At 46.9% G+C, this 27,178-nt stretch overlaps 1 protein-coding gene across 1 annotated transcript; it reads left to right on the top strand.

Moving 5' to 3' along the window:
• The first annotated feature begins 1,185 nt into the window (after positions 1-1,185).
• METRNL (meteorin like, glial cell differentiation regulator) lies at positions 1,186-26,102 on the top strand. The gene is made up of 4 exons (XM_062639877.1): positions 1,186-1,483; positions 7,500-7,888; positions 24,339-24,398; positions 25,139-26,102. The coding sequence occupies exons 1-4, from the start codon at positions 1,377-1,379 to the stop codon at positions 25,453-25,455; spliced, it is 873 nt and encodes a 290-aa protein (XP_062495861.1). The 5' UTR covers positions 1,186-1,376; the 3' UTR covers positions 25,456-26,102.
• The last annotated feature ends 1,076 nt before the right edge of the window (positions 26,103-27,178 follow it).

Genomic DNA, 27,178 nt, shown 5'->3' with positions numbered 1-27,178 from the left:
ATTACTGTAATTATGTTAATACATCATCATCAACAGAACAGTACCTGTAATTTACCAAACAAAAACGACATGAAAAGCTAACCCCGCAAATGGCACTGCAAAGGATTTAATCCCCAGTGCAGAAGCAGGCAGGAAGCACTCAGAACTGGAATATCCCAGTTTATCCAGCAGATCCTCCCAGGCAGCACCAGGGCACTTTGCAAGGTGTTTTAAAAGGTACTAACGAGGGAAACACACTGTGAACAGGGTGTAAATGTTTAATACTCATCCGTGAACTCTCACCTAGAAAAATCTGTGCGGTGCCCTTAACAAAACTGCCTGACAGGCACTTGAAAAGAGCAACAGGAGACCAAGAAACTCGGTGATCTGGAAATGCTTTAACCCCTCTCCTATCTGCGGATGTGCAGTATCAATCTCGACTCCCTTGCTGCTTCTTTGACAGAAATACGTGGCGCCTGGCATATCGGAGCACAGCCTGTGTGCAGCTGGATCCTCTCGCCCTGTTCCCATATCCAGGGTTCTTTTCCCCATTTATCCTGGCCCTGGTACTTTGGGTTTTGGGTTGATTCACTTCCTGCGCTTCCCTCACATCCTAGAAGGCATTCTTTTTTTGCCTCTAGTTTCTCGCAGAAGGCACTCTGCCACCAAGGATTAAGTATCCAAAGTCAACAGTGGAATAAACGGGGACATTAAACAAAACAAGGAGTTATCCAGAGTGGTCATTAAGTGTTGGAGAGTTTTACAAACACCATCGAGTCCCAAGTGCTTCCTGCTAAGTGAAGACACAAGAAGGTTTCAGCAAATTCATCTCCCCCCTCCCCGCACCCTGCAAAGCGCCCAGGTGGAAACCTGCTGCGGGCAGGGGACCTGGGGTGCACGGCTGGCACCGGCTGTCCCCGCAGTGCGGGTCAGTGCCAGCACCCACCGCTTCCCCACCGCAGGGAGGCCAAAGGAAACCCTCTGCTCCTGCCGGCCATCACCGCTGCCCCGTGCGCTGGGGGACGGGACGGGACGGGACGGGCCAGGGGGCGCTCCGGCGGTGTCCGAACCGAGCCGAGCCGTGCTCACGGGGCAGCCGCAGCTCTCGATCCGGTGCCGTGTTTTGCAGCAAGGGCCGGCCCCGCCGAGGAGGGAGGAGGGACGGGCGGGGAGGGCGGAGCCGGGTCCCCGCGGGCGGCCCGGGGAGGCAGGGCCGCTCCCCGCCCCTCAGCTGGAGCCCGCAGCCCGCTCCTGCGAACTTCAGAGCTGAGTCGGAGCGGCGCAGCGTGGAAGCGGGCATGGGGTAGTTGCTCCGTTCTCTGCCATGTAGGCGAGCTCCCGCCGCTGCATCGCTCCGCGCCGCCTTGCACCGCATTCGCACCGGGCCGGGGGGGACCATGCGGAGCGCCCCGGCCGCCGGGCTCCTGCCGCTGCTCCTGGGGCTGCGGCTGCTGCTGGGCGCCGCGGCTCAGTACTCCAGCGACCTGTGCAACTGGAAGGGGAGGTGAGGAGGGGACCCCGCCGCAATGGGGGGCTTAGGGGGGCGAGCGGGGGCTGCCACGTCCATCCCCGCCCCGCCGGGGGAAGAAGTTGGTGCCGAACACAAAAGGGAGAGCCCTCCCGCTGCGGAGCGGCGCGGGGAGCCGCGGTGCCCGGCCGGCACTCGGGGAAGGGGCTGGCGCGGCTCTGCCTCCCCGCGCTGCCCCGCGGAGCCGGCGCCGCTGGCCGCGGAGGGGCGGGGGACAGTGACTGCGGGAGGGATGGAGGGGCCGGGGCGGGCTGGGTTCCCCCCGCCCGGCAGCGCGGCTCGGGGGGCTGGGGAAGAGGAGGAGGAGGAGGGCGGTGCCATGTCCGCCGCGGAGAAGTTTCTCCCCGCGACCATCTTCTCCGGCGGCCGCGCCCGGGGAATCAGTGGGAGCGGACAGGCTCCGGCTGCGCGTCCGCCGGCCCCGGCTCTCTGCAGTGGCTTCTCCGGCTGCCGCGGCTCGCTGGGGCCGGCCCCCGGGTGCGCTGCACCTGCGGAGCGATGCCGCCGCAGCCTCGCACCCCCCCCCCCCCCCCCGCCTGGTGTCACCCCTGCTCCCGGGATGGGGTCATCATCCCGCACTCCGTCCCGCGGAGGGTATGGAGATGATGGTGAGCCCTGGGAGCGGGGGCTGGCACAGCGGCTTCGCTCTTGATTTATTCTAATTACACGGGTTGTGAAACCTCTCCAGTTCTCAAGTGTTTATCTCCCAAATTATCTTGCCTTTAATTGCTTGTAATAAGTTTAGCGTGTGTGGTTGGGTCTGTGACCTCCTCCACTGTTCTTACTTTTAAAGAAGCGACTCTGCTAACAGGCAGGTGTTGCTGGGCTCGGCTTTCTGTCCTCGCAGCGTAAAACGTTTGGACTCTAATGTTCTGCTTAAATCTGACTTGCTTTAGAATAAACCTTTAGTCAGCCTGTATCGGTAAGGTATTTTGGTGTAGGGAGAAGTCATGGAAGGGAAACAGCTGGATTGACTTTCACCGTAGTAATTTCTTATCTGTCACTGTCCAAAATGTACAGATGCTTAGTATTTAATTCTTTTCTGAACTTTTCTTGACTCTTTACAACTGATGTGTAGCTAATCACAGTGAATCCTCCTGAAGGTGAGTCTGTTCAATTGGGACCAAACCGTATTATTTCTGTGGCAAACTCCTAATTGTGTCATTTTACTTTAGCAACCATCACATAGCCCCCCACAAGCCTGAAAGCTGTACCTGCTTTCATCCCTAAGCATCCCAGCTGCATATACTTACCAGGACCTTACCACATGGTGCCACAGCATGTTTTTTAAAGGGATGATGACAAGTCTTGTCCTGTTTCTTTCTTATTTTTGTCCTGTTTTCTTCGAGCAAGCAGTGTCTGCCCATGCCATCTGAGCAGGGCTGGAATAAGCAATGCCTCCCATATCAGCTAAGGGGGCGATGCATTTTCTGTGACCGAGTTTGGGATGAACTGATGGTACAAGCTTGGACTGACTCACCTGCTGTTGCTCTGGTGAGCAAAGTGGTGATGACTCCATGATGATGCTGTTGGAGGCACAGGGAAGGGGGCACAGGGAAGGACAAGCTGCCTTCCTACACAGTTCAGTCTGGGTGGTTTCACTTGAGTGAGGTAGTCCCAGAGCCCGGGTGGACAAGAGTCAAGAGTAAACCAGGCTGGCTTTGGTCTTACTGGTAGCAAACAGGTGTTGTCAGCAATGCTGGTGCTCCTGAGGCTGTTTAATAGCATCTGCTTTGTCCTGAAAGGCAAGCAGTGGAGAAGGAAGGAAAGGTAATTTGATGTACCAGTAAAATACCCTCTAATTAAATATTTCAATGTGAGTACTAATAGCTTTATGGGTCAGAAAGGATTTTTATGTGGAATATAGTGTTTTGAAGTCATGTGATGTTTTTTTACCTCAACTCACTTTGAAAGCCCTACGAACTGGAATGCCAAAATGTAGTCTTTGTTCCCACAGTGAAGTTCTTGTGCTGGCAGATTTGAGAGTCCAGCTACCTCCTACAATAAACCTGAAGGTGTTTTCTCACCTTTTGTATACATATCTATATTAAAAGCAACAATCTTAGAATATTCTGGATATGATTTCCCCCCCCCCCCTTTAGCTTGTGGAGAAATGACAAGCTTATATCCTGGAGCAGGATGAAGAGCTTCTCTGGGATTCCTGTAGATACCCCACACTTCCAAGGAAATCTGATGCAATGCACAGCTTGACACCTGCAATTTAAGTACACTCAGTAGGCCATAGCAGCATCTTAAACAGCTTGGCAGAGAGCTTCCAGGAAAGCTTTGTCCAGAAGAAAGCAGAAACTTCACAGTGTTGTGTGTCTGGTTATTACTGTTGCTGTAACTTCAGGTTTTTATGCTGCAATGACCTCTCGATGCTTTGGGCAAGAGCATTTCAGTGACACACTAAGAATATGCTGGTCTGGTGGTTTTCGCTGTAGACTGTAGGAGCAAGAATTCAGCTCTGATGTGGCTGCTTTTGTCCATCCATCTCACCCTCTGCACCAGTGGCGGTTCTGGGGAAGTCTGGATGCTCCCTAGATGGATTTGGAGTTAGGAGCAAAAGTTCCCTGTGTTCGCAGAGGGCTGCTGGGAGGAAGTGGGTATTTCTAGGGCTCTTCAGAGCATCTGTAATAGAATAAATAAAGTAAATAGCTGAAGTAGACAGTGTGGATATTCCTCCTGCTCCCTTTTTCTTTAAATAACACCTGTTGCAGCATAACAGTTTATTGCACTGATACCATAATAGATCTTCCATGGCAGACACAGGGGGATGGCTGAAACCACAGAAAGGGAGAAGAATGAGAAGACAAATGCAGTGAGTCAGGATGTCCTCATGGACTGGTATGAGGAAGTAGTGCTTGTTGTAGAAGTAAGTTCCAATAAACAGCACAGATTTGAAAGGGAGGATGGATTGCTCATCCATCACTGTAACCATGAAGGAGCTGCCCTATCTCCATGCCATGTACTTAAAAAAACAGAACTCAAATGAGCTTGGGGGTGAGGAGGGGGGCTCCTGGACCTCCCTTATTTTATGGATGTGGTGTATCTGAAGACTGGCAGTGAACACTAAATGTGATGCTAAACAGTCCCTCAATGTGGTGACAAGTCATTTGGACAGAAAGCAAAGTGACAGGTTTTACTGGATGATGGTGGTTGCTGTTAAGTAATGTGAGCATGTATTTTGAAATCTGCTTTTGAGTCATCCTTTATTACAAGGCTTAATGTGTGCAGGTACTTGTGCTTGATGTATCTGTCTAATGGCATCACTCTTGCCTGTGGGATATAATTGGCTTTCAGAAGATAATTTCAGAGTCCACCCTGGTTTTGTTTGAACAGCATGAATGTTTGAACAAAATGAATGTTAAAGCTTTTTTCCCTGGCAGAAATTCAGTGCCTCAGTGTTGCTGGGATCACTTGCAAGAGCAGTTTCACTGCAGGAGTTCAGTTTTGCCCCTGGTATCTTCCTTGTGTTTAACCACTCAGGCTTCAGCATGGAATTTGCCAGTGTAAGTCCTGCAAAACCTCTGCTGCTTGTTTCAATATCTTGAGAAGGAGCGAGTGATGAGTGAGGGTAGTTTTTTGCCCCTTTGCTGAGGGATAAGCTTTACACTCTTGACTTTTACTGACTCACTGCTTGCGCATAAACAGACTTCTGTGTTTTCTGTTGAGTGGCACCGTGTGCATGCTGTGGTGAAACCGGGTTTGTGGACCAGATGTGGATTTACAGTCAACTTGAAATATCCCATTGCACGTTAAGTTTCCTGAATGTGTCAAGTACTACTGAATCTGAGGGCAAGAGACTAAAGGTCAAAAACTTGTCCCTCTTTTCTCCTCATCTGTGTTCTTGATGTGGCTTTCAAGATAGTTCAAAAGCACATGTTTGCAGGCACCATTGTTATTAAATATGACTTTTTTTTCTGAGCTTCCTCATGTAACCTCTATCGAATGGGTCACACTGACACTCACAATAATGAGTCACATCAACAGTAAATGCAAACCATATGGCTTCCCCCCCCTTCTTTTACGCATGGCTTCTTGTTACTTTCTAAATGCTGACTTGAATTTAAACCAGGCTCAGCACCTGAATATATCTTTGGGGTGGGGAGCTGTGTATTTGGAGGTTTCTGTGGAGAAACCAGAAGTTGTTGTCATTACTTGCACTACACTAAAATACATTCTTCGCCACAGGTTTCCTGTGCAACCTCAGACGAGTTACTTCATCCTTTTCAGTAACTTTTTTTTTTTCTTGTCTTGGTTCATCCGCCTACAAGTGGGAATGTCGTGAAGTTCTCTGAAGTATTGCAAAGCAGACCCGTGAGCTGTGTTGAAGAGTCCCGTTTTGAGTGGTGCTTCACAGAGAGTAAAAGATGCTTATGATGGGGAGGGACTCTTCATTAGGGGCTGTACTGACAGGACAAGGGCTGATGGGTTAAAACTTAAACAGGGGAAGTTTAGATTTGATACAAGGAGGAAATTCTTTCCTGTTAGGGTGGTGAGGCACTGGAATGGGTTGCCCAGAAAAGTTGTGAATGCTCCATCCCTGTCAGTGTTCAAGACCAGGTTGGACGAGGCCTTGGGTGAGATGGTTTTAGTGTGAGGTGTCCCTGCCCATGGCAGGGGGATTGGAACTGGATGATCTTAAGGCCCTTTCCAACCCTAACTGTTCTGTGATTCTATGATTCTATGTTTGGAAACTAGGTGCACAAAGGGTAGGAGGAGAAACAAGCTTGGTAGTGAAGTGATTTGCCCTTGCTCGCGTAATAGGTTTGTGACAGGACAGGGACTGGGACCAAAGGGTTTTGCCTAATTGCCCAAATACTGGAACCAATAAACCAGGCTCCCCACAACTTTTTCTTTTAACTGGAGTGCCTACAGTGTGCAGTGTCCTAGTAGTGCTTTGAGTCACTCTGGATAAAGAACCTGTGGGGTTGGTCCAGCATCAAGTGACAGGCAGCAAACAGTTGTTTAGAGATGTCCCCAGTTTAGCCTGTTGGCAGACAACTCATGGGGCTTTACTAGGCATCCTGCCCAAGCATGGCAGTTTGATTTCCTTTCACTAGCAGTTGGTCCTGGGATCCCTGTGTTGTCTTCCTATCCCATTTCTGTGATCACCAGCTCTCAAAAAGGCTGTTAATTCTTTGCCATGGTGCTCGTAAGGGCACAGGACTGATGGTGGCCCTGTGCCCCAGCAACAGTGAGAGGGCACATGTTCTCTTTTTTGCTGAATGTCCATAGCTGTGTGTCTGCTTGCAGCCCATCAAAGCTGGGCAATAAAATGAAAAGCTAAACTTAAACCTAACTGGGGAGAATAGAGGGAACAGGAATGTTAAAGAAAGCAACATAGTTCGATGCTTCCCCAGCTATGACTGAGAAGTGTAGTGTCTTCTTTTCTTACCTCCCAGTTTGGAGACTGGGGCTGCCCAGCTGGGGCAGAGGCTATCAGCAGCACCCAGAACATCCCTTTGCTCTAGTTCACAGGGTGAGCTTGGCATCCTTCCCAGTTTCAGATCCATTGGGAATATAGACTTGGAAGGGGAACAAAGTACTTAGAAAAAAAGGTGGAGTCTGATCTGTGAAGCTGGAGAGGGTGCTGGTTTAAGCCACCAGGAAGGGAGTTCAGGTGTACGTGCTTTACTTAGTATGCACCAAGTCATTTGCCACAGCTCAGCTGATGGGCAGTAACTGAGGCTGTAGTAATTGAATTGCTTTTGATCATGTGCTTATATCCTATTTCATTTTGAAGTCAGTTACGAGTGGATTGACTTTTTCTTCTGGGAGATGATTTAAGATTGTCTCCTAATGTTAAGGTTGAAGTCTTGGAAAGGAGACAAGCACTTCTGAGTGCTGCTGAGCAGGATGGGCAAATACTCAATAGTGTCATAGGTTTCCTGCGTTTGTTGATGTGGGTCTTTGAAGGTTTGAGGTTATGACAGTCACGTTACCAGTGCTCTCATTTCTCTAACTTTCTCTTTCTTTCTTCCCCCAGTGGCTTAACTCACGAGTCTCACAAGAAGGATGTTGAACAGGTCTACCTCCGCTGTTCTGAAGGGTCAATAGAGTGGATGTATCCCACGGGAGCACTCATAGTCAACCTGCGGCCCAATACTTCACCTGCCTCTTACAAACATTTGACTGTTTGCATAAAGCCCTTCAAGGACTCTGCAGGAGCAAATATTTATTTGGAAAAAACTGGAGAACTGAAACTCTTGGTCCAAGATGGAGATCGCAGCCCCAGTAAAGTGTATTGCTTCGGCTATGATCAGGGGGGCCTGTTTATTGAGGCCACTCCTCAGCAGGACATTAGCAGGAAGATTACAGGCTTCCAGTACGAATTGATGAGCAAGGGGGTAGCATCTGATTTGCACACAGTTTCTGGTGAGTTGTGGGATACTGGTTGTATTTTCACGTGCTATATTGGATGCATAACAGATGGCTGAGGGAGTGAGTGGGGAAGTGTTGGGTCTGAATTTCATGTGCTTTTAAGGACATGTTTTATAAACAGGCTATTGCGGAAGAATTAATTTTCTTCTGTTTTCTTTTTGCTGTTGTTTTTTGGAAGCTGGTAGCATAGGCTGCCTTCCAAATGATTTGTTAAGGGTGACATGGTGAATGATTCTCCCTTTGCAGGCGTGGGGTGAATCACAGGAGCTGGCTTTACCCTGCACTGAACTCCAGTGTGAACTGGGCTTCCGAGCCTTGCTGTAACAGTTTTCTAACTACTTTTTTACTCAGTTTTTAAGACCCCGCTGCATGTTTTGAATAATAAACATTGAAACAAGGAGGAACTCCTTTTCCGTGGGTTTTTTTGTCCCTCTGCAACTACTGCTACTTGCTGACCTAATTATTGCTGCTTTTTTTTTAACAAGGAAAACGGTGTGTTCCTTCCTCAGCTCTGCTTATTACACTCTTGAGCCTTACTGTACCGTGGCAGAGCTCTTCAACACCATGACAATACTTTTACAATGCCAGTGTTGTCTTTTCTCAACCATTACAAAAAGCAAGTTTTGTAGGGAGGAGTTTTACACCAATGAAAAGCTTGTAGGAAGGGGGAGTGGACAAACTGAAAGAGCTTACAAAGCCTTTAAAGTCTGATACCAAATAGCAAGCTAAATACCATTTGGGAACAATAGCTCTAGGTGTAACCTAATTGTGCTAATCGATTAAATGGCTTGAGAAGAAGAAAAACAAGCATTTGGGGGGGGGGGGGGGGGGGGGAATTATCTTTAGATGGGTGTATCTGGTTCATGCATTTCCATTCAGCATTGCCTCTAGCTTTTATCCCCAAAACCAAGGAGGGGAAATGTCCAGAATAGCCTAAGGAATGTCCCAGATGACTAAGGGAGGTTTCAGGGTTTAGGTATTTTAAGGGGGAAGGCTGTAGTGGCAGCCAGATTTCCCTTTTGAAATGGTAGGGAGTGAAGGCAGCCCTGCTGCAGGGAGAAGAGTCCTCCCAGCGCTGACCCCAGGTAAAACCCAGTGTGAAGTGAGCCTAAAACACCATACTTAGGCTGTCTGTAGATTCTGTGGTAGTGATGCCATATGCTTTGCCTGAGTTCATACTTGGTAAGCAGCAGTGTGGCTTAATTAAACTGCACCTGCATCTTCCAGGCATTGCATCCCTCCTCCTTTTTCAGGGTTAGTGATGGCAGAGCCGAGTCCCATTCTCTCCCTTCCACAACAGGATTCTGGGTTTAGAAGTTTGTATATTTGTGTGTACTCGCCACCCTGTTAGCATTTAGGTGTTGGCACACCAATTCAGGTGTGGCTGCTTTTTGTTGTACAGATCTTAGTTCGTCTGAGATGAGCTGCTCTTAGCAAGGAGGAGCTTGGCTAAGGGCTAATGCAGTAACCCCAGTAACTGATAGATGGCGTGTTTGCCATTAAAACAAAAAAACCTATAAACACAAATATTAAAATATGGAAGTTGTCTTCTTTGCTCTTACTGTGTATGCAACTTGTAGCTTACTATTGAGTGTTCTGTGTTTTAAGTAGACTTCTCTGCTTCTATGTTTTACCAGTGCTGCAAAAGAAGTAGGGGGTCTGCTGCAGAGCTGTTTTCCCAGTAAGATCATTTCTGCAAAGATGAATATGCTGTGCAGAATGTTAGCTATGTAGTAAAATTCCATTGTCGAAGACATTAAATACATTGTTTAATCAGTTATTTGGAGAATGTTCCCAGATTCAGTCCTCCTTTCTTTGACAAGCTGAGAATGGAGACGCAGGCAGGGTAGTGATAAGTGACTTAAACTTACCAAGAAAAGAGCTATATTTACCTATTTTCCCCCAAAAGTTGAAATTGTTTTCGCATATAGTAAAACAAAACATGAGAAATCCTGCCTGCCACTACTGGTTTTAGTTTGCACGTAGATATGGTTTCTCCCAAGCTGTGCTAAAATCCTGAGGACTTGCTGCTGCCATACTTTACATGCCAAGGCAGCACAAACTGCTGTGTTTTTAGAACTTCGTTCCATGTAAAATCTTGGGGAGATGTTTAAAGCTGATGGGACCGTTTTTCAGAGACTTTCCGAAGTCAGACTGAGGACTGCATCTAATTACAGCCTTCCTCTTTGATAGGCATATTAAATCACTTTTTCTGTGACTGCTGTATTTTCAGCTGTAACAGACACTGGTTGAATTTCAGTGCTGTCTTATGAAACAATGTGGTAGGCTATCTGCTTCGTGCTCCAAGGGTCTTGTTTGGACAGAAGAAGCTTTTTAATAGTTCATCAGCAGAGCCTTTGGGGCAAACTAGGGATCTCTATTGTATTTTAAATGATTTCTCTTGCCTTTTTTTGGATCTCCAGACTGGGGTGGGGCAGCGGGGGGTGAAAACACGATGGAAATGCCATACATGACTCGTTCCACTACTCAGTCAGATGAGCGCTTTTATTCTCCTATAAATATCTATATGTCTGGGGAAACTGCCAAATAGCTGCCTTGTGAGGCTTCCATAGAGCAATACATCTAGGGCTCTCTGCCGTTCGTGGACCTTCTTTCTTCTGGAGCTGCTTCTAGTTACTGTGTGAAACCTCCAAAGAAATGCCCTTTACGGAGCTGTTCGGTTGGAGGGGAAGTTTACAGCCCATTGACTGAAATCACTGGTGATTCCTTCATCAGGGAAGAGGCTCAAGCCAGATGCAAGTGCTGACCTTAAAGAAGCTGAAAACTGGATTTAAGGTTCTGCATGTCTCTCCAACTGTACTTCTGTTCCTTGCTCTCAAGTGTGACTTACAGTGGTTTTTGGCAGTTGCACACTGGAAAAACAAGCCTGCTCATGTCGGTTGCAGTTTGACAGAGCTCAGCAGAGCTGGCAGTGCATATTAAGAGATGACAAAGGCGCGAGATGCTGTTGCAGATGGGGGCTGAGCTGTGCAGGCAGGGCTGGGCAGAGGAGGAAGCTCACACTCTTCCTGATCTCACTTTGCACTTGCAGCACTTGCTGGCAAAGGACCGAAGATCACCGATATTGCTCTGTTTCCTTAAGGGCGCAGAGTTAGGCAGATGACTATAGTAAAAGACCCAGGTGTGCTGGGCTCAGTAATCCAGCCCTTTCCTTGTGCAATAACTACTTGCTAACAACTTCTCTCTGCTTTCCCTAATTGGTGTGCTTGTTTCCTGGTGATACTTATTGTACTCTGCCCTTGAATTTACTCTCCCTTCCTAACCTGGCATGGGAGCTCTGATTAAAGAGTATAAGTCATCTGTTTAATACTTTAATGACCTGTTGTGTCCTCGGAGTCCTGACATTGAAGGGTGCATCAACAAATCAACAATGCTTGGCAGGGTGCCTGTGGTTTAATTAGAAAACCTCAAGTTTTATTAGTTTACAGTCATTCTTTCCCACTTAATCAGAGTCTAGCAAATAATTCAGTAGAAGACAGAACAGGTTCAGAATTGGCCTTCCCCTTTGCTTGGGAAGGTTGAATGACACAGCGAAGTCTCACAATTTCCCAGATTTTGGGGATTTAACCCTTTTCTGGGCTCTAAGTCTGCTTTATCATATTCTCTTAAGACTTCCCTAACTGTAGGAGGTACTTGTAGTGTACTGGTAGGTTTTAGTGCAGACTGCTGAAATTTGGTATGGGAAGGTTTTTACTGTGATAGTAGCAAGCCAAAAAGCACATTTCTGGGGGTTTGTAGTGTTTTAAGGTGGGTGAAGGCAAGCATGCTGCAGTGCTTGTCACCAGTTAATGTGAGTAGTCCCTAAGAAGGGTCACCTTGACAATTCAGATGCCTTAATGGGTGTGTTCTCCTATCGATACCCAAAGTGATGGATGACTGAAAGTACTTTTGATTTCAGATTAGGTTTTGCATTGCACCTCTATGTGATTCCCATCCACACTGATGGTCCATTAACTTCAGCTCATGCTTGCCAGCAAGCCTTGGTGTTTGCCCAGCTGAAGTACTGAAGCACTGTGACATTTTGGCCAAAGGCCATTTGAGAAGCAGCAGAACTTGTTGAAGTTGTTGAATTGGGTTGATTCTAATCTTTGCTGCTTGTGCTGGAAGAAAACACCCTGGCTCTTTGCTCTACTGCCTGTACTGGCAAGTAGACAGCAAAAGTGTCACTTGGCCATATAGTTCCTAGAGGTTTTTGAAAGTGATGACCCACATGAGTTTCTCAGTTCTAGTGGAACATGTGTCTGGTCTAGGTCTGCCTTGCAGCACAGCAAGCTGCTTGGATTAAATTCCTATGAAAAGTGTGAAGGTCCCCGAGAGTAATTTGCTTTTTAAGTTCTTCAGCTTCTGCTCAAGTAGCCTGCAACAAGAACCAGTAGGTTCGACTAAACGTTTTGGAGAGGAAGGTCAATCCTTCCCCCTCCCCACCCCAACCAACCATTGTTTTCTTACCTAAAGTCTGTGTTTCAAGTGTTGTGTCCAGGTGCTGGATCCAGCTCTATGTAAGCTGTGTGTTTTGCTTTTCCCATTGCACACTCACAGAGATGTCTGTAATTTGGTTATTAGAGCTCAAGGGGTAAATTGGAAGCTCTTTCATTGCCCACCCGCTTTTGTGCAGTAAAGAAGTCAAACTTTAACAAAAATGTCCCTTTATCTTGATGGCATCTACCAGCTTAGTGCAGGTTCTAGTAGCTGTTTTATACGTTTTCTTTATTAATGCTGGGTACCTGGCTGAGAATATTAACAGATAGGAGGTCCAGCACTTGGGTGGGTACCTGAAAAACAAGGCAAAACTGGATAAAGCCAGTTAACTAATTAAGAACAGTATCCGGCTATTTCCTGAATGCTGTTAATTCACTGGCCTGAGAAAACAGCTTGGAAATTAAGAAAGCTCAGAAGTATTTGGGCTATGCTGGTGTTTCTACCAATGAATGGTTTTTGAAGCACCCCTCTTAACTTTTGATCTTTACTGCAGTTTGGGTTTGGCAGAGGTGGGGCACCACTCTGCCACCTCTCTGCAGGTATCCTCCCTGAGTGCAGTTGTCATTGCAGTCTGTCGGCTCCTAATGTCATGCCTTCCCCTGGTGGCTCCCATATTCCCATGTTTCTTTTCTTTATTGGAGAGTGAATGTGCTGTAAAGCTTTGTAGCCCGAAGCAGCAGATGGACTGGAGTATTTTCCACTTCATTTTGGAGTGGAAATGTTCTTGCTTTTTGTCCCAGAGGCCACTGATCGGGAAGCTGTGGCTGGTGTGCCCGCTGTCTCCCCAGTATTGCAGCATGGAAACCCCAGTCATCCCTGCATCTCCACCATTAGCAGAAGAGGTGGTGGATGGAAAGAGGCTTGGAACACTTAAACTGAAAGTCCCCATGACCTTTATGCTCAGCGCAGGTTCTGCTTGAGTCATTGTGACCATCTGAGATGGTGGCATCGCGCTGGGGCGGTGGCAGGGGTGGGAGCACTGCTCTGTGTTGCAGGGTTGGCAGGGCTGTGTGTTCCAATGCACCCCCTGCCATCAGAGAAATGGGGAAAACATCAAATGTGGTCTGCTTCAATTTGCACAGACCAGAACTGATATGTGCTCCTCCTGTAAAGATTTGCTGGTGAAATGCATAACGAGCAGCAAAGCAGAGATGAGGGATCTGTCCTATAAGTCTGAGCACACATTGTCTGGGTGGCATGTAAGGTAGGCTCACCAGCACAACTAATTTGCTGTTAATTTATGTGCTTTTTCTCTCTCTAAAAGATCATCAGCAAGTTTTAAGAGGAAACCACCAGAAAACAGCCTTTAATGCAGTTGTTCAAAATACACATCAATTATTCGCCTTGTAAGCGACCATTTTGACACTCCTGCTTGAGGAGATGTTGTTTTCTGAGTAGTTCTTTGTGTGCTCATCCTCCTTGCAGGAGGATCTTCTGTAGTAACTTCCATGTATTTTCCCATAGTAAATGATGATACAAAACCAGATACAAAGTGACTTTTGACAGAAGAGTAAACAGCGATCACGAAGCCTTTTTATCTCTGACAAAGCACATTTTAAGCTAGTTTTTGAGGGTATATCACTGAACTGGCTGTCATGAGTCAACATCTAAATTGATCAGGCTGGCTGCTGTACAACAGGGCCTGGAGTGGGATTAATTTTGAGGAGCTAGAAACCTGCTCTTTTTCTTCATGTGCCAAAAGCGGTCAGATCTGCTGCGAATGATTGATTGGCTGGGGAGAGGAGTGAGAGTTTGAGAGGAAAGTTGTTTGAGTTTCTTCCTGTGTGAAATGATTTCAAAGTGCCGTTCTGGTGCTTGAGGAACACTCACGCTCTTCATGTTACTAAATTGAGCAAGGGCGATGTTTTGGGGCTCTGAGCCTCAGTAAGGTGAAAAGTGTTGAACTGAGAAGCCTTCACCTAAAAAAAGCCCCCAAATATTAGGATGCCCTAATTTAATCTCCTCCCCCCAAGAAAACAAGTTTGACAACAGTCTCCTCTGGCCCTGCTTGTCTTTTGATGTTGCCAGGACCAGAGTTGGTTTTGCAGTGGGCAAAGGGGGTGACAATGGAGCTGCAATGATAAATACACAGCTGCAGGGGAGAGGGGGCAAGAAAATAGCTTATTTTTGCTAGACTGGCCACGAATGCCATTAACTTATTTCTCAACTCAGTGGGCAGTCAAAACCAATAAGCAGTCAGGTGTATTGTCTGGACAGCTGGGGCTCTGCGTTGCTCTGACCTTTATGTGCTGCAGAAGATCGTCCCACAAACAGATTTGCAATCCAACGGAGTTGCTTGGCAGTCTTTAATAATGCTCTGTGCTTGCTCTGCAAAAGTGTTTAGTTTGCTAATTCCTGAGGCTGTAGTTAAAGAAGGGATGGGAGGGCGGGGAACCGCATTCCTCTTCCCACCCCCCACCTTCCCAGAGGAATAAGAGACTTACTGAAAAACATGGGCCAAGTTTTTCCCTGTGTTAGGGGCTTAATTTGCATGACATCAAATCTCTTTCACCTTCATCTGCTCTAAAAGCCATCATATGCGCTGTAATATTGCACGATACTTGGAAGCTACCCTGGACCCAAAGCTGTGAGATGTTAAATCTGACCTTGGGCGGCTTCATCCTGGGTTAAAAAAGCTGCTGCCATATGACACACAGCTTTGATCCAGCATGAGCTTCTGCTGCTGGTTCAGATTTGTGGAAGGATTTGTTTGGTACAAGCTATATGAGCACTCCTCAGGCGTCTTTCTGCACTGTTCCAACTCCTGTATTGTGGCTGCCCCATCCCTGGCTGCGTTCAAGGCCAGGTTGGATGGGGCTTGGAGCAACCTGCTCTAGTGGAAGGTGTCCCTGCTCGTGGCAGGGGTTTGGAACTGGAGGAGCTTTAAGGTCCCTTCCAACCAAAACTCGATGATTCTGTATGGGATTTGGCCATTGATTCCTGCAACAGGCATAAGCTCTGTGGCACTTCTGGTTTGAAGCCCTGCTTGCTGGGAGACTTGTAGTGATCATTAGTGCTGATATGCGCATGGAGCCTGGCTTTCTGTTGCCTTAAACTCCCTAGGATCATCCCTGTTTGTATAGGATGTAAGTCTGCCCCACTAGTACTGTGAGGAGCTTTACACCGACTTCATCTATGTATGAGTGGATGTGAGAAATCTAAAAGGAAAAGGTCCAAGCTTCTGTAGAACAGGTGAATCATCTTAATATAACAAAGAAATGCATGCTGTTAAAGAAAAGGTGTGTATATCTTAAAGCTTTTCCTGTTGTGCATGGATGACATGGAAAACCTTATTTAACTTTCTGGGGGGTTAACTGGACAGTGTTCCAGCACTGAGGATCTTGCTGCATGAGAGCCCTTCACAGTCCTCCTCAAGAACAGGCTGATCAAATAAACACAGTTTTATAATGAAAACTGCCCTTGTTCCTTCAGAGCTCTCCCACAGCAAAAAGAGTTTGATTTCTAGAAACAGGGGGGAGGACCTGTGTGGATGGGAGTGCAGATTGGCTGCTTTTTCTTGCTTTCTTTTTTTTTTCAAGACTCACTTAATCTTTGATCTGTCATTACTGCGCTCTCAGGGTTTAACTTTAACCAGACCCTTGTTACTTAATTCTATTCCCCTGCTCCACAGGAGGCATTAATGGACCGGACCGAAAAGGAGAGTGGTGGGGAGGGAGGGAAGGCTTTGTGTTCCTGGCAGGTTTCCAGCCTGGTAGTAGGTGCTGGCTCCAGCCTTTCCCATAGCCCTGGCAGGGGCAGAGGGAAGCTCTGGCACCAGAGCCATGTGCCTGTCTGCATAGCTTCCCCAGGGCTCAGGAGTACAAAACACCTTACTTTTCATTTGCTGCCCTGTGTGACATCTTGGCCGAGTGTTTTGTTAGCTATCGGAGACAAAACCAAACAAGACATCAAAACTCTCTTTGTAGCTTGGTGTTTTCCTAGGTCCGATTAGTGCATGCTTTTACAAGGCTTTGGAATGACATTTTCTGTAAAAGGAAAAAGAAGCCTTTTCTGAGTGAATTTTAGGAGGGGATGAGCCAAGCCATAAATCTCTGCTTTTTGACTCGGTAGAAATACTTGCTTTGGTGCTGTGCTGCCGGGCGGTGGATGAGCAGCATGGAGGTGTGATGCTGCCTGTGCTGGCAGGTTCTCCTGGGGCAGCCAGGAAAGGCTCAGCTCTTCCCCTGTCAAAAGGACTGAGGAGAGATCGAGGAGTCCCTCAAACCTTTGGAGGCACCTCCAACTTCCAGCAATTTGTCAATCCTTGTGCCTGCCCAGCGCTTCCCATTCCTGATCCACCTTGGGCAGCAGCGGTAGGTTTGAGGAAGGAGAGGGGTGTTTTCTGTGAGATAAGCAAATAGATGTATTTTTTATGGCTTTATATTGGTGTCTTGTGCACATACAGCAGGAGGAATTCCCAGCAGTTACCTTACTGACTGCTTTTCTCTTTAATTGCAGTTAGGAAGGGGGGGAATGAAAGCAGATGATTACAGATGCTGCTTGCAGAGAAACGTGGACTAGCACAGTTGTAGAGACACTTCTTGTTTTCTGCACTCACTCTCTGCTGCTGCAATCCAGACAGAAGGAATTTTCCTGCAAGCCTGATCTGCTGAGCAGGGCTTTTTGGACACGATACGTTGCAGACTTGACTCTAACGGCAGATTTTTATAGAGCTGGTGATGCAATGGGTAAGTGTAGGAGCTCGGCTGGGAGCTGGCACTGCTCCTGTTACTATTACGTTGCTGCCCACCCCAGTTGCAGGGTTTGTCACAGCACTGTCGGAGCCCAGAGCCCAGCACTGCTCTTTGAACACTGCTCTGGGATCAGCAGAGTTGGGATCTGATAGAGACTGAGGTCTGCCTGTTGGCTGCATATGGCAGTAGAGAGGTGGTGTCCAGGACAGGCAGTATTTTTCCCTGATGGAGCCATACACAGCCCAGAGGAGGTGGGATAAAAAGAAGTGTCTCGAAGATGTGACACTCCTCATAATGTCTCCTGGGTTAATGGAGCTCTTGCATGGGCCTGGAGGTAGAGTTTCATGTGTCTAATGCTGCTTGAGTAAAAACTGCTCTGTGCCTTTTTTCATTCCTTATTTTACATTTTTAAACAAATGGCTGTTTGTGTTTCTAGCTGACCTTTCAGCTCATTTGTTAGAAGGGGTGCTGCATCTTGGAACAGCAAAAAGGCATTGACTCTGCAATCCCAGCGGATCCTTACGTGCTCTGTAGCTGCTGAGCCAAGTTTCATTTTGAAAACTGTTGCAAATGGAGCTTGCGTAGGACCAGATCTCTTCCTCACCCTGATTACAAAAATAGTCTTCTTTGGCACTTAAGGGCTTTAATACCCTCTTGGAAGACATTTCTGTGAACAGATAAATTTCTAGTTTATGGTCTCTTGTCTTCACATTCCTCAGAACACAAAGGTCATCGCATCTCTAATGGTGAGGTTTACAGTATGCTTTTTTTATCCTTTCTTTGCAGGAAGGAAGTGGTATTAACTCAATTCTCTTGGCACAGTCCATGCCCCAGCATATGAAAGTCTGCATTTCATTAAACTTATTTGCAGGTTTAAATTGTTCTTGGCCAGGGTCTGTATTTTCCGAGTTACTTCTGGAAACTTGTGCACATGTGCAAGTTGAACTGAACGTTAGAAATGAGCCAAGGCAAGGAGCTGGAGTTGACACGTTCTTTTCTGAAGAGGTAAAATATCCCTGCTTCACATGAAGAGGTCAGGGGAGAATGTCCATTGCAGCATCATGATTTTGGTCCAGCTGCTGAATCACCATCTTGTCCTGTACCAAGTCCTGCCTGTGTTTTGGCTGTAGAAGAAGGGAGTCTTTGAGTTTTGTGTCTTTGCTCGTGATCCTTGTTCTGAGCTGCCTTTTCTGCTCAGCATAGGGGCTCAGATGAACTTCCTAGCAAACATGAGGATGAATTCTTCTGCCTTCAGAAGAGCACTAAACTCTCTATGTTATTCATAGCATTAACTTTCTATTCAACGAAGAAGCACAATCCCTTTGGATCCTGTGTCTGAGGCTTATTGAGCCAAGGGGCTGGGAGCAGCACAAGTCCAGCTCTCGTGTTTGCTCCCTGACTTGGCGTTTTCCTACGGACAGGCTGGAAAAAGTGCAGTGCTTGCAGAAAGCCATGTAATCCTATCCCATCCAAAGACAGGAAAACCTTGTAAAACAGAAAGAGTGATGAGAGAGCTCCTCTGTGTGTTGTGACTGGGTGTCAGTAACCTCCAGCCCAGCTGCAGAGATGCTCTGTGTCATCTGGCCGTGTTTTCCCTCCCTACATGGCTGCAGGTATTGTGTTAAATGCAGGTGTGCTGGATGCTGCTCTGCTGCCCTGAGCTCCAGCTAACAAGTTCATTTTAAACTGGAGATGCATTGATGTAGTTTAGGTGGTGTTTCGGTGTGGGGGTTATGAGTGTTGAGGTTGAATGCTATTTTGGTTTGCTCAGGAAGAGCTTTCTGAAGGGGTGAGGAAAGTTGGGGGTGTATCTAGAAAGGAGATGCCTTGACAACCAGAGCGGTTGTCAAATTCTTGTCCACCTCCAGAGCAAAGTGGCAGGTCTTTGCTTGGGATATGAGCTGTGAGAGGTTTGTTTCATGGCAGAAGTGTTGCCTCTTCAGCCAGGAAGCCTGAGCAAACTGAGGCACAAATAATTACAAGGATTTATTCTACTTTTAATTAGTTGAAGTAGGATCAGGGCAAGATACTTTTTTCATGCACATACACTTGCCCTTAAACTCTTTTCTCCCAGCTAAGTCACTGATCCAGTGAAGACATAGTAATTTCTACTTAGGCCTTAGAAAAAAGGGTTGAGAAATGCACCATCACTGGAGAAACCACGTCTCTATTTTTATGATCTGCTCTCGGAAGTCTGCGCTCCGTGTTTCCAGGAAGGAGACTCATCCTATGATGCCCTTTCCAGGGCGGTTGCAATTACAGAGCTGCCAGCAAGAATTTGAAGGCTGTGGGTGGTTATTTTTTTTGGTTCCATATGAATTAATGCTGATGTCAGCCTCAGAGCTTTCATCTGGGAGACGGGGCTGCTGTGGCCCCGTGCTGGTACAGCTTGAGGTGCTGCAGTACAGGCTGGCTTAGCTTAAATCAACCTGGTCTGTGACAAGAACCGTTTGATGTCTTCTGCTGAGCATGCAAGAGAAAAGACTGTTTGTTTTAGTCAAAAGATTTAAACTTAGAACTAACAGAAAGTAATGCCCCAGCCCTGCCCGGGCCTCCTCAATAGCTTTTGAGACTTAAAAGCCCTGACTGCTCTTCAAAGGGTTATTCAGAAACACTGACGTGTGGGTGATGTATGCCACGGAAACTGGAAGCACAGATAAACCAGCTCTGTTTGCCTCCCCCACCATCCACACCTCTACCACACCGCACACGTATGCAGGCTGCTCAATAAAACCAAAGGGTATTCCTCGGTAAAGCGGTTTTCTGCAATTGCTTTGTGTTCAACATTTTCACTTCTGCTTAAAGGGCGTCTCTCTTCCTGTGCGTGCTGCCAGAGCCGTGATGTATGTTCAGCAGAGCCTACCCAGAGACAGGGTGAATGGAGAAGGGCTTTTGGGCTCAGTTTGTGAAGCTTTGGGACAGTGCGTAGAGACCCGCAGCCTCATTCATGTGGCCTTCTTGATAGCTATGAGGTTGGGAAGCATGTTCAGAGAATTCAGGACAGACAGAGAAGACTTCTTCCTTATGGGCTGGAAGCTGGGTTTGGGGTAAGGTAAGGTCAGTTGTAACCATGAGTGGCTTTTGAAACACAAATGCTTCAAAAGATCAGGCCCATTCATGTGGTTTCTGTGACGCCTGCAGCCAGAGCCAATACGTCTCACTTTGAACGTGTCCTGCAGAGAGCTGTCATCCTAAACCATGACGATTGCCCTTCAAATAACCCCCATCTCCTGGTTTCAGAGGATAGAGGGATTGCGTGCAAATGTCACAAACCAAAGGAGGAAGGACTGGAGCTCTCTGTGTGTGTGCTGAGAGGGGATGGCAACACCTACCCACAGCTTTCGAGGCAGAGGAGACTCATGCTAAAATGCAGCAGTAACGGTGCACTTAAATCCATCCCCAGTGTTAGAATCACAGAATGGTTTGGGTTGAAGGGACCTTAAAGCTCATCCAGTTTGAGCCCCCTGCCATAGGCAGGGACGCTTTCTACTAGAGCAAGCTGCTCCAAGCCCTGTTCAACCTGGCCTTGAGCACTGCCAGGGATGGGGCAGCCACAGCTTCTCTGGGCACCCTGTGCCAGCGCCTCAGCACCCTCACAGTAAATCCTTTCTAGACAACTCAACTCCTCCATGCTGGTTTAGCTGGGACCTTCTGGAGCTCATGGCATCTCCTTGGGGCATGTCCCTCTCTTCCTGAGCATTTCTGCCTCCCTGTGGAGAGGACCAGCAACCTCCAGCAAAGGGTTTGACAAAGCTGTTGGCCAACAAGTGCAGTCTATTGTTAGTATCACCATGTCCCCCTCGGTAACATCAGGTTCAGAGGGCAAATCGCTCAAAGCAGCTGGGACATGACTGCTGGCTTGTGAGGAATGATGTAATTACATCTCCCTCTGCGGGGAGGTGAATAGAGAGGCCTTTGGAGGCACGGGACTGGGGGGTGGAGGGAGAGGGCTGCCTCAGGTTACTTCAGGTCAGGATACTGTCAAAATCCATCAAAGGCATTCCCAGGAGAGTCGGCAGCCGACGTGCACAATGCAGGCTTTATGCCACCGGCGGTGGAGTTGAGTTATAGGCATCTGGGCTTTAGAGGGCTTCAATAAAAAGTTGCTTTTCTCTCTCTTTTTTTTCACCCTTCCCCTGCTGCTGTATGAATTAAGGCTCTTTGGCTTATCGAGTTTAAAGGAATTAGAGCAGCTGACGTTGATACTGTTGTTGCAAGTTCACAGGCTTGCTTTTGGATGTGAGAACCTGGGCAGACCTCGACATCCCTGGGGAGTCGGGCATCCAACAAACACAGCATCTTGTTTAGTAACTGGGCCTGCTTGCCCAGCACATGAACATCTTTACCCGCTGTACATGAGTGAAGTGCTGCTTTTGGTTTTCTTTCTTTTAGTTCTAAGGATGCTTCCCATTTTATCCTGAGGTGTGTGTGTTGTTTTGACCTGCTGATGAAGGAAAACACCTGCAGGTCCTAGGATGATGGACTGCTGAACTGCAGCTAAAATCACTGACTTGTGGCATCAACACACAGATTCCTTAATGGCTGCGATTCAAAAGAAAGTGCAGGCATTGCCTCCCCCTAAAGATTTTGTTTCTTTTCTGAGGCTGTGTAGGAATGAAGCTTTGGTTGTAGCGAGTGAACGTTATTTGCTTTTTAATGGTCCATTTACCTCGAAAGTAATCCTTCACGACCCGCTTTCCATCTGTGCTTGCATACCTTGGTTTTGCCACTTGCAAGATATATTTGATACTCTGTGAATACAGATGTGGGAGTTGTTCCACAGAAAAGGATTTCTGTTCTTCATATGTTTGGTATTGCAGTGATGGGTGGTGGTAAATGGTTGTTAAATAAGCTTGCATGCCACCAAACTGCTGTGAGTCAGCATGGATCTGAAGCAGGTTATAAGTAATGATCTAGTGTGAGCAACTCTGAGCACTTTTAATTTCCTTTTGCATTTAAAAAGGATGCAGGATTTTGCCTAGAGTCCACAATTAAAATTGTTTGGTTCTGTGTGTATGCGGGGATCTGTTAATTTGATTTATTATGGTGTCAGTCGTTTAAATGGAAGGGGAACCACTTTTAAAGTGTTTTGCTTTTCATCTTAAATGCTCTTGCTTGTGCTGCACTCCTTCTGAGAACAAAAATGGCTTAGTCATTTCAATTTTCTGATGGGGTTGGACGAACTACAGAGATGTCTGATCTAAACCGAGACTGTTTTCACTCAGACTTAAAAAGACTGAGATGTCTTTTTATTATTAGATCTTTGCCGAAGAAACTATCTGAAATGCAGCTGTGGATTTTGAGGGCATCCATCAGCTGTGCTTTGTTATAGAGCTTCTGTCCATGTGAAAATGCTGTAGGATTCGTGCTGGGATGTTGGTTCTCTCCATTTGGTTGTTCTAACTCAGGTCCTGATTTGGGCAGAGGGAGGCATTTGCTCTGGGTGAATTTGGAAGTGTCATGGATGAAACAATTCCATAGTAGGATGTTATGTGACTAATATTTGGTCTAGCCACCTATCAAAACCTATTGAGTCTAAAAATATCTTCAGACTGAATTTATTATAGTACTCCGGTTATGTCCGGACTTTGCCTGGCTCTGTATTTCTCATGATATTAAACAGCTTCCAAACTTTTTACAGAAAAGAGAGCTGAAATGCTTGGGGGGGGGGGGGGGAGAAGGGCAGTAAAGGCTGACTTGTTTGCTAAAGGCCCTAGAGGCATTCAGACTTGGCTAAATAGAAATGCCCAGTTGATCCAGATGCTTCAGCAAAACTATTTTGTCTATTCCTTGTCTCTTCTTTTGGAGCTTTTTAAGCTTCTTGAATTATTCCTTCAAATATCCCTGACCAGAAATGTGCATTTTGCTGTTTAATAGGATTAAAGAGAATGTGTGTTACACTGTATTAATCATCTGACTGGAGCAGATCTGGTGGATTTGGTTCAATAATCCTTCTTTCTGGATCACTGCCTTTCTGGGACCTTGGAAAAAATAAGAGATTTGCCATGTCTTACGTTTAAAGAATGGCTTGTGTTGTCTAACAGAGGAAGGCTAATAGCCGAGTGTCGTAGGCATCAACTATGTGTTGTTTAGACTACTTTAAATCTATTTAGTGCAATGGATAAACTTCTCTGGGTGGGGGTGAGAGGAAGGGTGGGACTATTTGGGAATCTGGTAACTAAGTGTTTTCAGATGTTGAGGTTCAAAACCTACATTTTTTGGGGGGGTGGGGAGAAGCGCGGTAGCTTCAGCTTGGGGTTTGATGGTGGGCTGTGTGATGAATACGCCGTATCTCCGCTGCCTCGCCTCATCGCCAGCGTGAGCCCTGCTTTGCCGCAGCCTGTGCCTGCGCTGATCCAGGCAGAGCAGCACGCTCGGTGGGTTTTCCTTTTCCTGTGTGATGTGCAAGTGCTGCTTCGAGATGACATCAAGCCAAGGACGTGGCTCTGATCCTTGGGCCACCAGTGGACAGACTTAATTAGCACCGCTGGGCAGGGCAGACCCTGATAGTAAGCAAATTCCTCAGCTCAACAGGGTATTATAGAAACATCTGTACTGCGACTTACAGTACCTTCTCCTCAGAAATCGCTGGCTGAGTACAAAGAGGAGCCACATTCTTGCATTGATTAGATTAGTGCAGATATCCAAATGTTTCCAGCAGTACAGGAAATGGTCTTTGTGCTGCTTGAGCTCTAGCAGATACCGGCTCGAGTTTCCGCTTTGCCTCAACGCCCTCAAACACATGCGCTGGGGTTTTTTTTTTCCCCCTCCCCTCTTTGCCTCCCCCACTCCGTAACCTCCTGGATCTTTGATGTGGTGATAGACTAAATGGCTGTGAAATAGCCCAACAGCACTTGGTAGAAATTGTAAGAAAGAAGCATTGCCATCAGAGTTTGAAAGGCACATGGTCTTCAAAGCCTTTGAGAGCTTTGAATTTAGAGCAGAGCATGCTGCAAATGCACCCAGCATCAAAATAGATTGTGCATAAGCGCAGCGAGTAGGGGGGCATTTGCTGGATGATATATCCCAGCAGGAGTGTTAAAGAGATCCATATTCCTGCTTAAGTACAAGCATCTCACAGGGGCCAGGGTGAGCCTCCGTTTTTTGTCGTGTTAGTGATGCCTGACAGGGCTTTGGACCACTTGTCCTTGTGTCGTGTATGTGTGTGTCCGGGTTTTGGTTACTTTAAATACTGGTTTATTTATTTACCACCATCTAATCCTTTGCTAATCCTTCCCCTTTCTCTCCAGCTCCCTGCCGACCATGCAGTGACACTGAGGTCCTCTTGGCTGTCTGCACTAGTGATTTTGGTGAGTTATTGCTCCCTTCTCCCTTGGGTGGCTCACTTGAAGGTGACATCCATGAACACTGATAGACACCTACTTACACTTGGCAACTTCCACAAGTGGAGAATATGGTCTAAAGGAGCTGTGTGCATGGGAAGGGGAGGAGGACATGGTGTGAAGGACCTCAAAACCATGCTGCCCAGCCAGCACTTCTCTGTCCACCCTGGGTCATTCTGTGTTCCCCGGGGTGGACAGAGAATTGACCCAGCAACCACAATGGAAGTAGAAGTTCAGAGACCTGGGTGCATCTAGGAGAGGCTTTTACTTGCTGCCCTAAAACAGACTCAGAAAGAAAGACCAAAAGTTTCAATATTCCGTGCTTCTCTTTTTAAAGGGGGAATTAATATTAGCTGGTATCTGTAATGGGTGAAGAACAGAAAGTACGTTGCCAGGGAGATTTAACCATGTATCTTGTTGTTAGAACTCTTTATCATGATTGATGCTATTTTTCTGAAGCAGTTATTTTTGTGTTTAATATGTGTGTGCCCTTTGCTGGGCAGGTTACAAATATGAACTGTAACAAATAGAAATATATCCTGGAGGTTACTGATAAAAGCAAAGGACCAAAACTGGGGCTGCTGTAGTGAAATCAGTTCCCCTTGGACCGCCTGGTTGCATGGGGCTGAATTTGGACCAGAATTATTCTGGAAAAACGAGGTTCTAGAGTTGAGTAATCCTTCCTTATGTCCTTTTTCTGTTTCCAGTGATCAGAGGCTCCATTCAGGATGTAACAAATGAGGCAGAGGAGCAGGAATCCATAATCCACGTTGGTGTCAACAAACTGTACAGGCAGAAGAGCAAAGTCTTCCAGCTCACAGGGGAGAGTGGGAACTGGCGAGGACAAATAAAGACCCTGCTGGAATGTGGGGTGAAGCCAGGAGATGGAGACTTCCTTTTCACGGGACGCATGCACTTTGGGGAGGCCAGGTTAGGCTGTGCCCCTCGTTTTAAAGACTTCCAAAGGATGTACAAAGAGGCAAAAGACAAAGGGCTGAACCCATGTGAAATTGGCCCAGATTGAAGTCCCCCGTTTGGCTGAAGAGCGAGCGCTTTCAGCGGTTGGCTGGGAATATTTCCTGGCCACGATGAAAACTCTGAACAAAACCAGTAACTGAGAGCATGGACAGATGTGGAGTGCAGGCTGAGACCCCGCAGGACACCTCTGCAGCCTGCAGTTAGACTAATGGAAGCAACAGAGGTACGAGCTCAGAAGGCTGCCACGCAAGCAAGGCTGGATTTTAACCAATCTTGTCCTTATGAATTAAGTTATTATATTTTTTTAGTGACTTCCTTAGGAAAACAAACCAAGAAAACTCCCATGTCTTAATAAAAAACCCAAATGAAAGCCAACATGCCTTTGTATCTTTTTAATACTAATTTTGAAAGCTGTCTTTAAGCCGATGTAGCATTTGGTATGATGTATTCTGTGTAAATGGCCGCGAATGTGATAGAGCACGGTAAAACATCGTAACATTGATGCTTTGTAAAAAGCTTGGTGTACAATTCAAAGTTTTTTCTTATGACAGAAATTTATGGAGCCAAACTCTTGTGTGTGTGTGTGTGTGTTCTTCTTTTTTATTTGAAAGAATGTACAATCGCTGCCTGCAGTTTTTTGTCCAGGCTGGCAAATTCTTTCCATTCCAGAGAAATAAAGGTCCCTGGATTTGACATATGCTGTTTAAAATCTATTTTTTCCTTTCTCCATAAGGCCGGTCTCAGCTAGTCCAGATGTGCTCATGGATCAGTTCTGGGCTGCTCACTTAGTTTGTGGCTTCTCTGAGCAGAAACAGAGTTCCTGTGAGGCACTGGGAGCCGCAGTGCTTTTCAAAGGGGAAGCAAGAGCTATTTATGGAAGTTTTTAGACACGTGTCCAGGCAAGGCTCTGAGTGCGCTTCTCTCTGATGCCAATGGGGTTATTTTGGGAGCAGCTCCAAAGAGCAGGATGCCGCTTTCGTGCTTTGGTAGAAGCTTTGAATTGTGCTGGCTGGGAGCTTGGGGCGAGGAGTCCCAGGGGACAGGACCAGGCCACTTCCTGTTAAATAAGGGCTTTCCCAAGGGTGGGCTACTTCTGCAGGTATTGTCCCAAGGGAGATATAGGAGCTCTCCCGCCTTGTTCAGTCCCATCATTCCCTATAACCTGCATCATGTCAATGGTACCTTCACAAGGATCTTTAACCTCTTGCCTGTGTTCATTCTTTTGTGCTTTCTTACCCCAACTTTGATTTTAGGCATCAGGTTCTTTAAAAAAAAGGTTTCCACTTAGTGACTCCTTTTGCCTCATCTCTCCTTTATGTAATTGTATCTGAGGCTCAGGGAGGGTGGTCTTCTCAGGGGATGCAGCAAGTTTTAAGAGGGATAGGACAGAGATGTCTCCTGAGACCCCAGGGTTGTACCAAAATACAGGCCTGAAGTACACAGGACCAAAATCCCTCTGAAAGTGATACTAAAGGTGTCTCTCAGCAAGATTCTTCCTGTGGGCCTGTTGGAGAATGGGAGTTTCTTTTAGCTGTGCCAAGATGATCCTAAGAGGCTCCATAACTACAACTGCAAAGACCTAAACCCCATTTGGCACCCATCTATCTGCTGCTTTGACCCCAGCTGCCTTCCAGCCTCCTGTAAGCAAAGCATCCTATTCTGCACAGTTCAAGGTTCCACCCCATCCTACTTGGAGCTTTAAAAGGAAACTGGTCAGGACTAGTGGATGGTGGAAATGGTTCATTCTTTGCCTGTCCCAACCCCTCTCC

Source organism: Pezoporus occidentalis, unplaced genomic scaffold (assembly GCF_034315485.1).
Source record: "Pezoporus occidentalis ecotype Australia unplaced genomic scaffold, CSIRO_AGI_Poc_V1 ctg62, whole genome shotgun sequence".
Classification (NCBI taxonomy): domain Eukaryota; kingdom Metazoa; phylum Chordata; class Aves; order Psittaciformes; family Psittacidae; genus Pezoporus; species Pezoporus occidentalis.
This window is presented reverse-complemented; position numbering and strand designations above follow the sequence as displayed.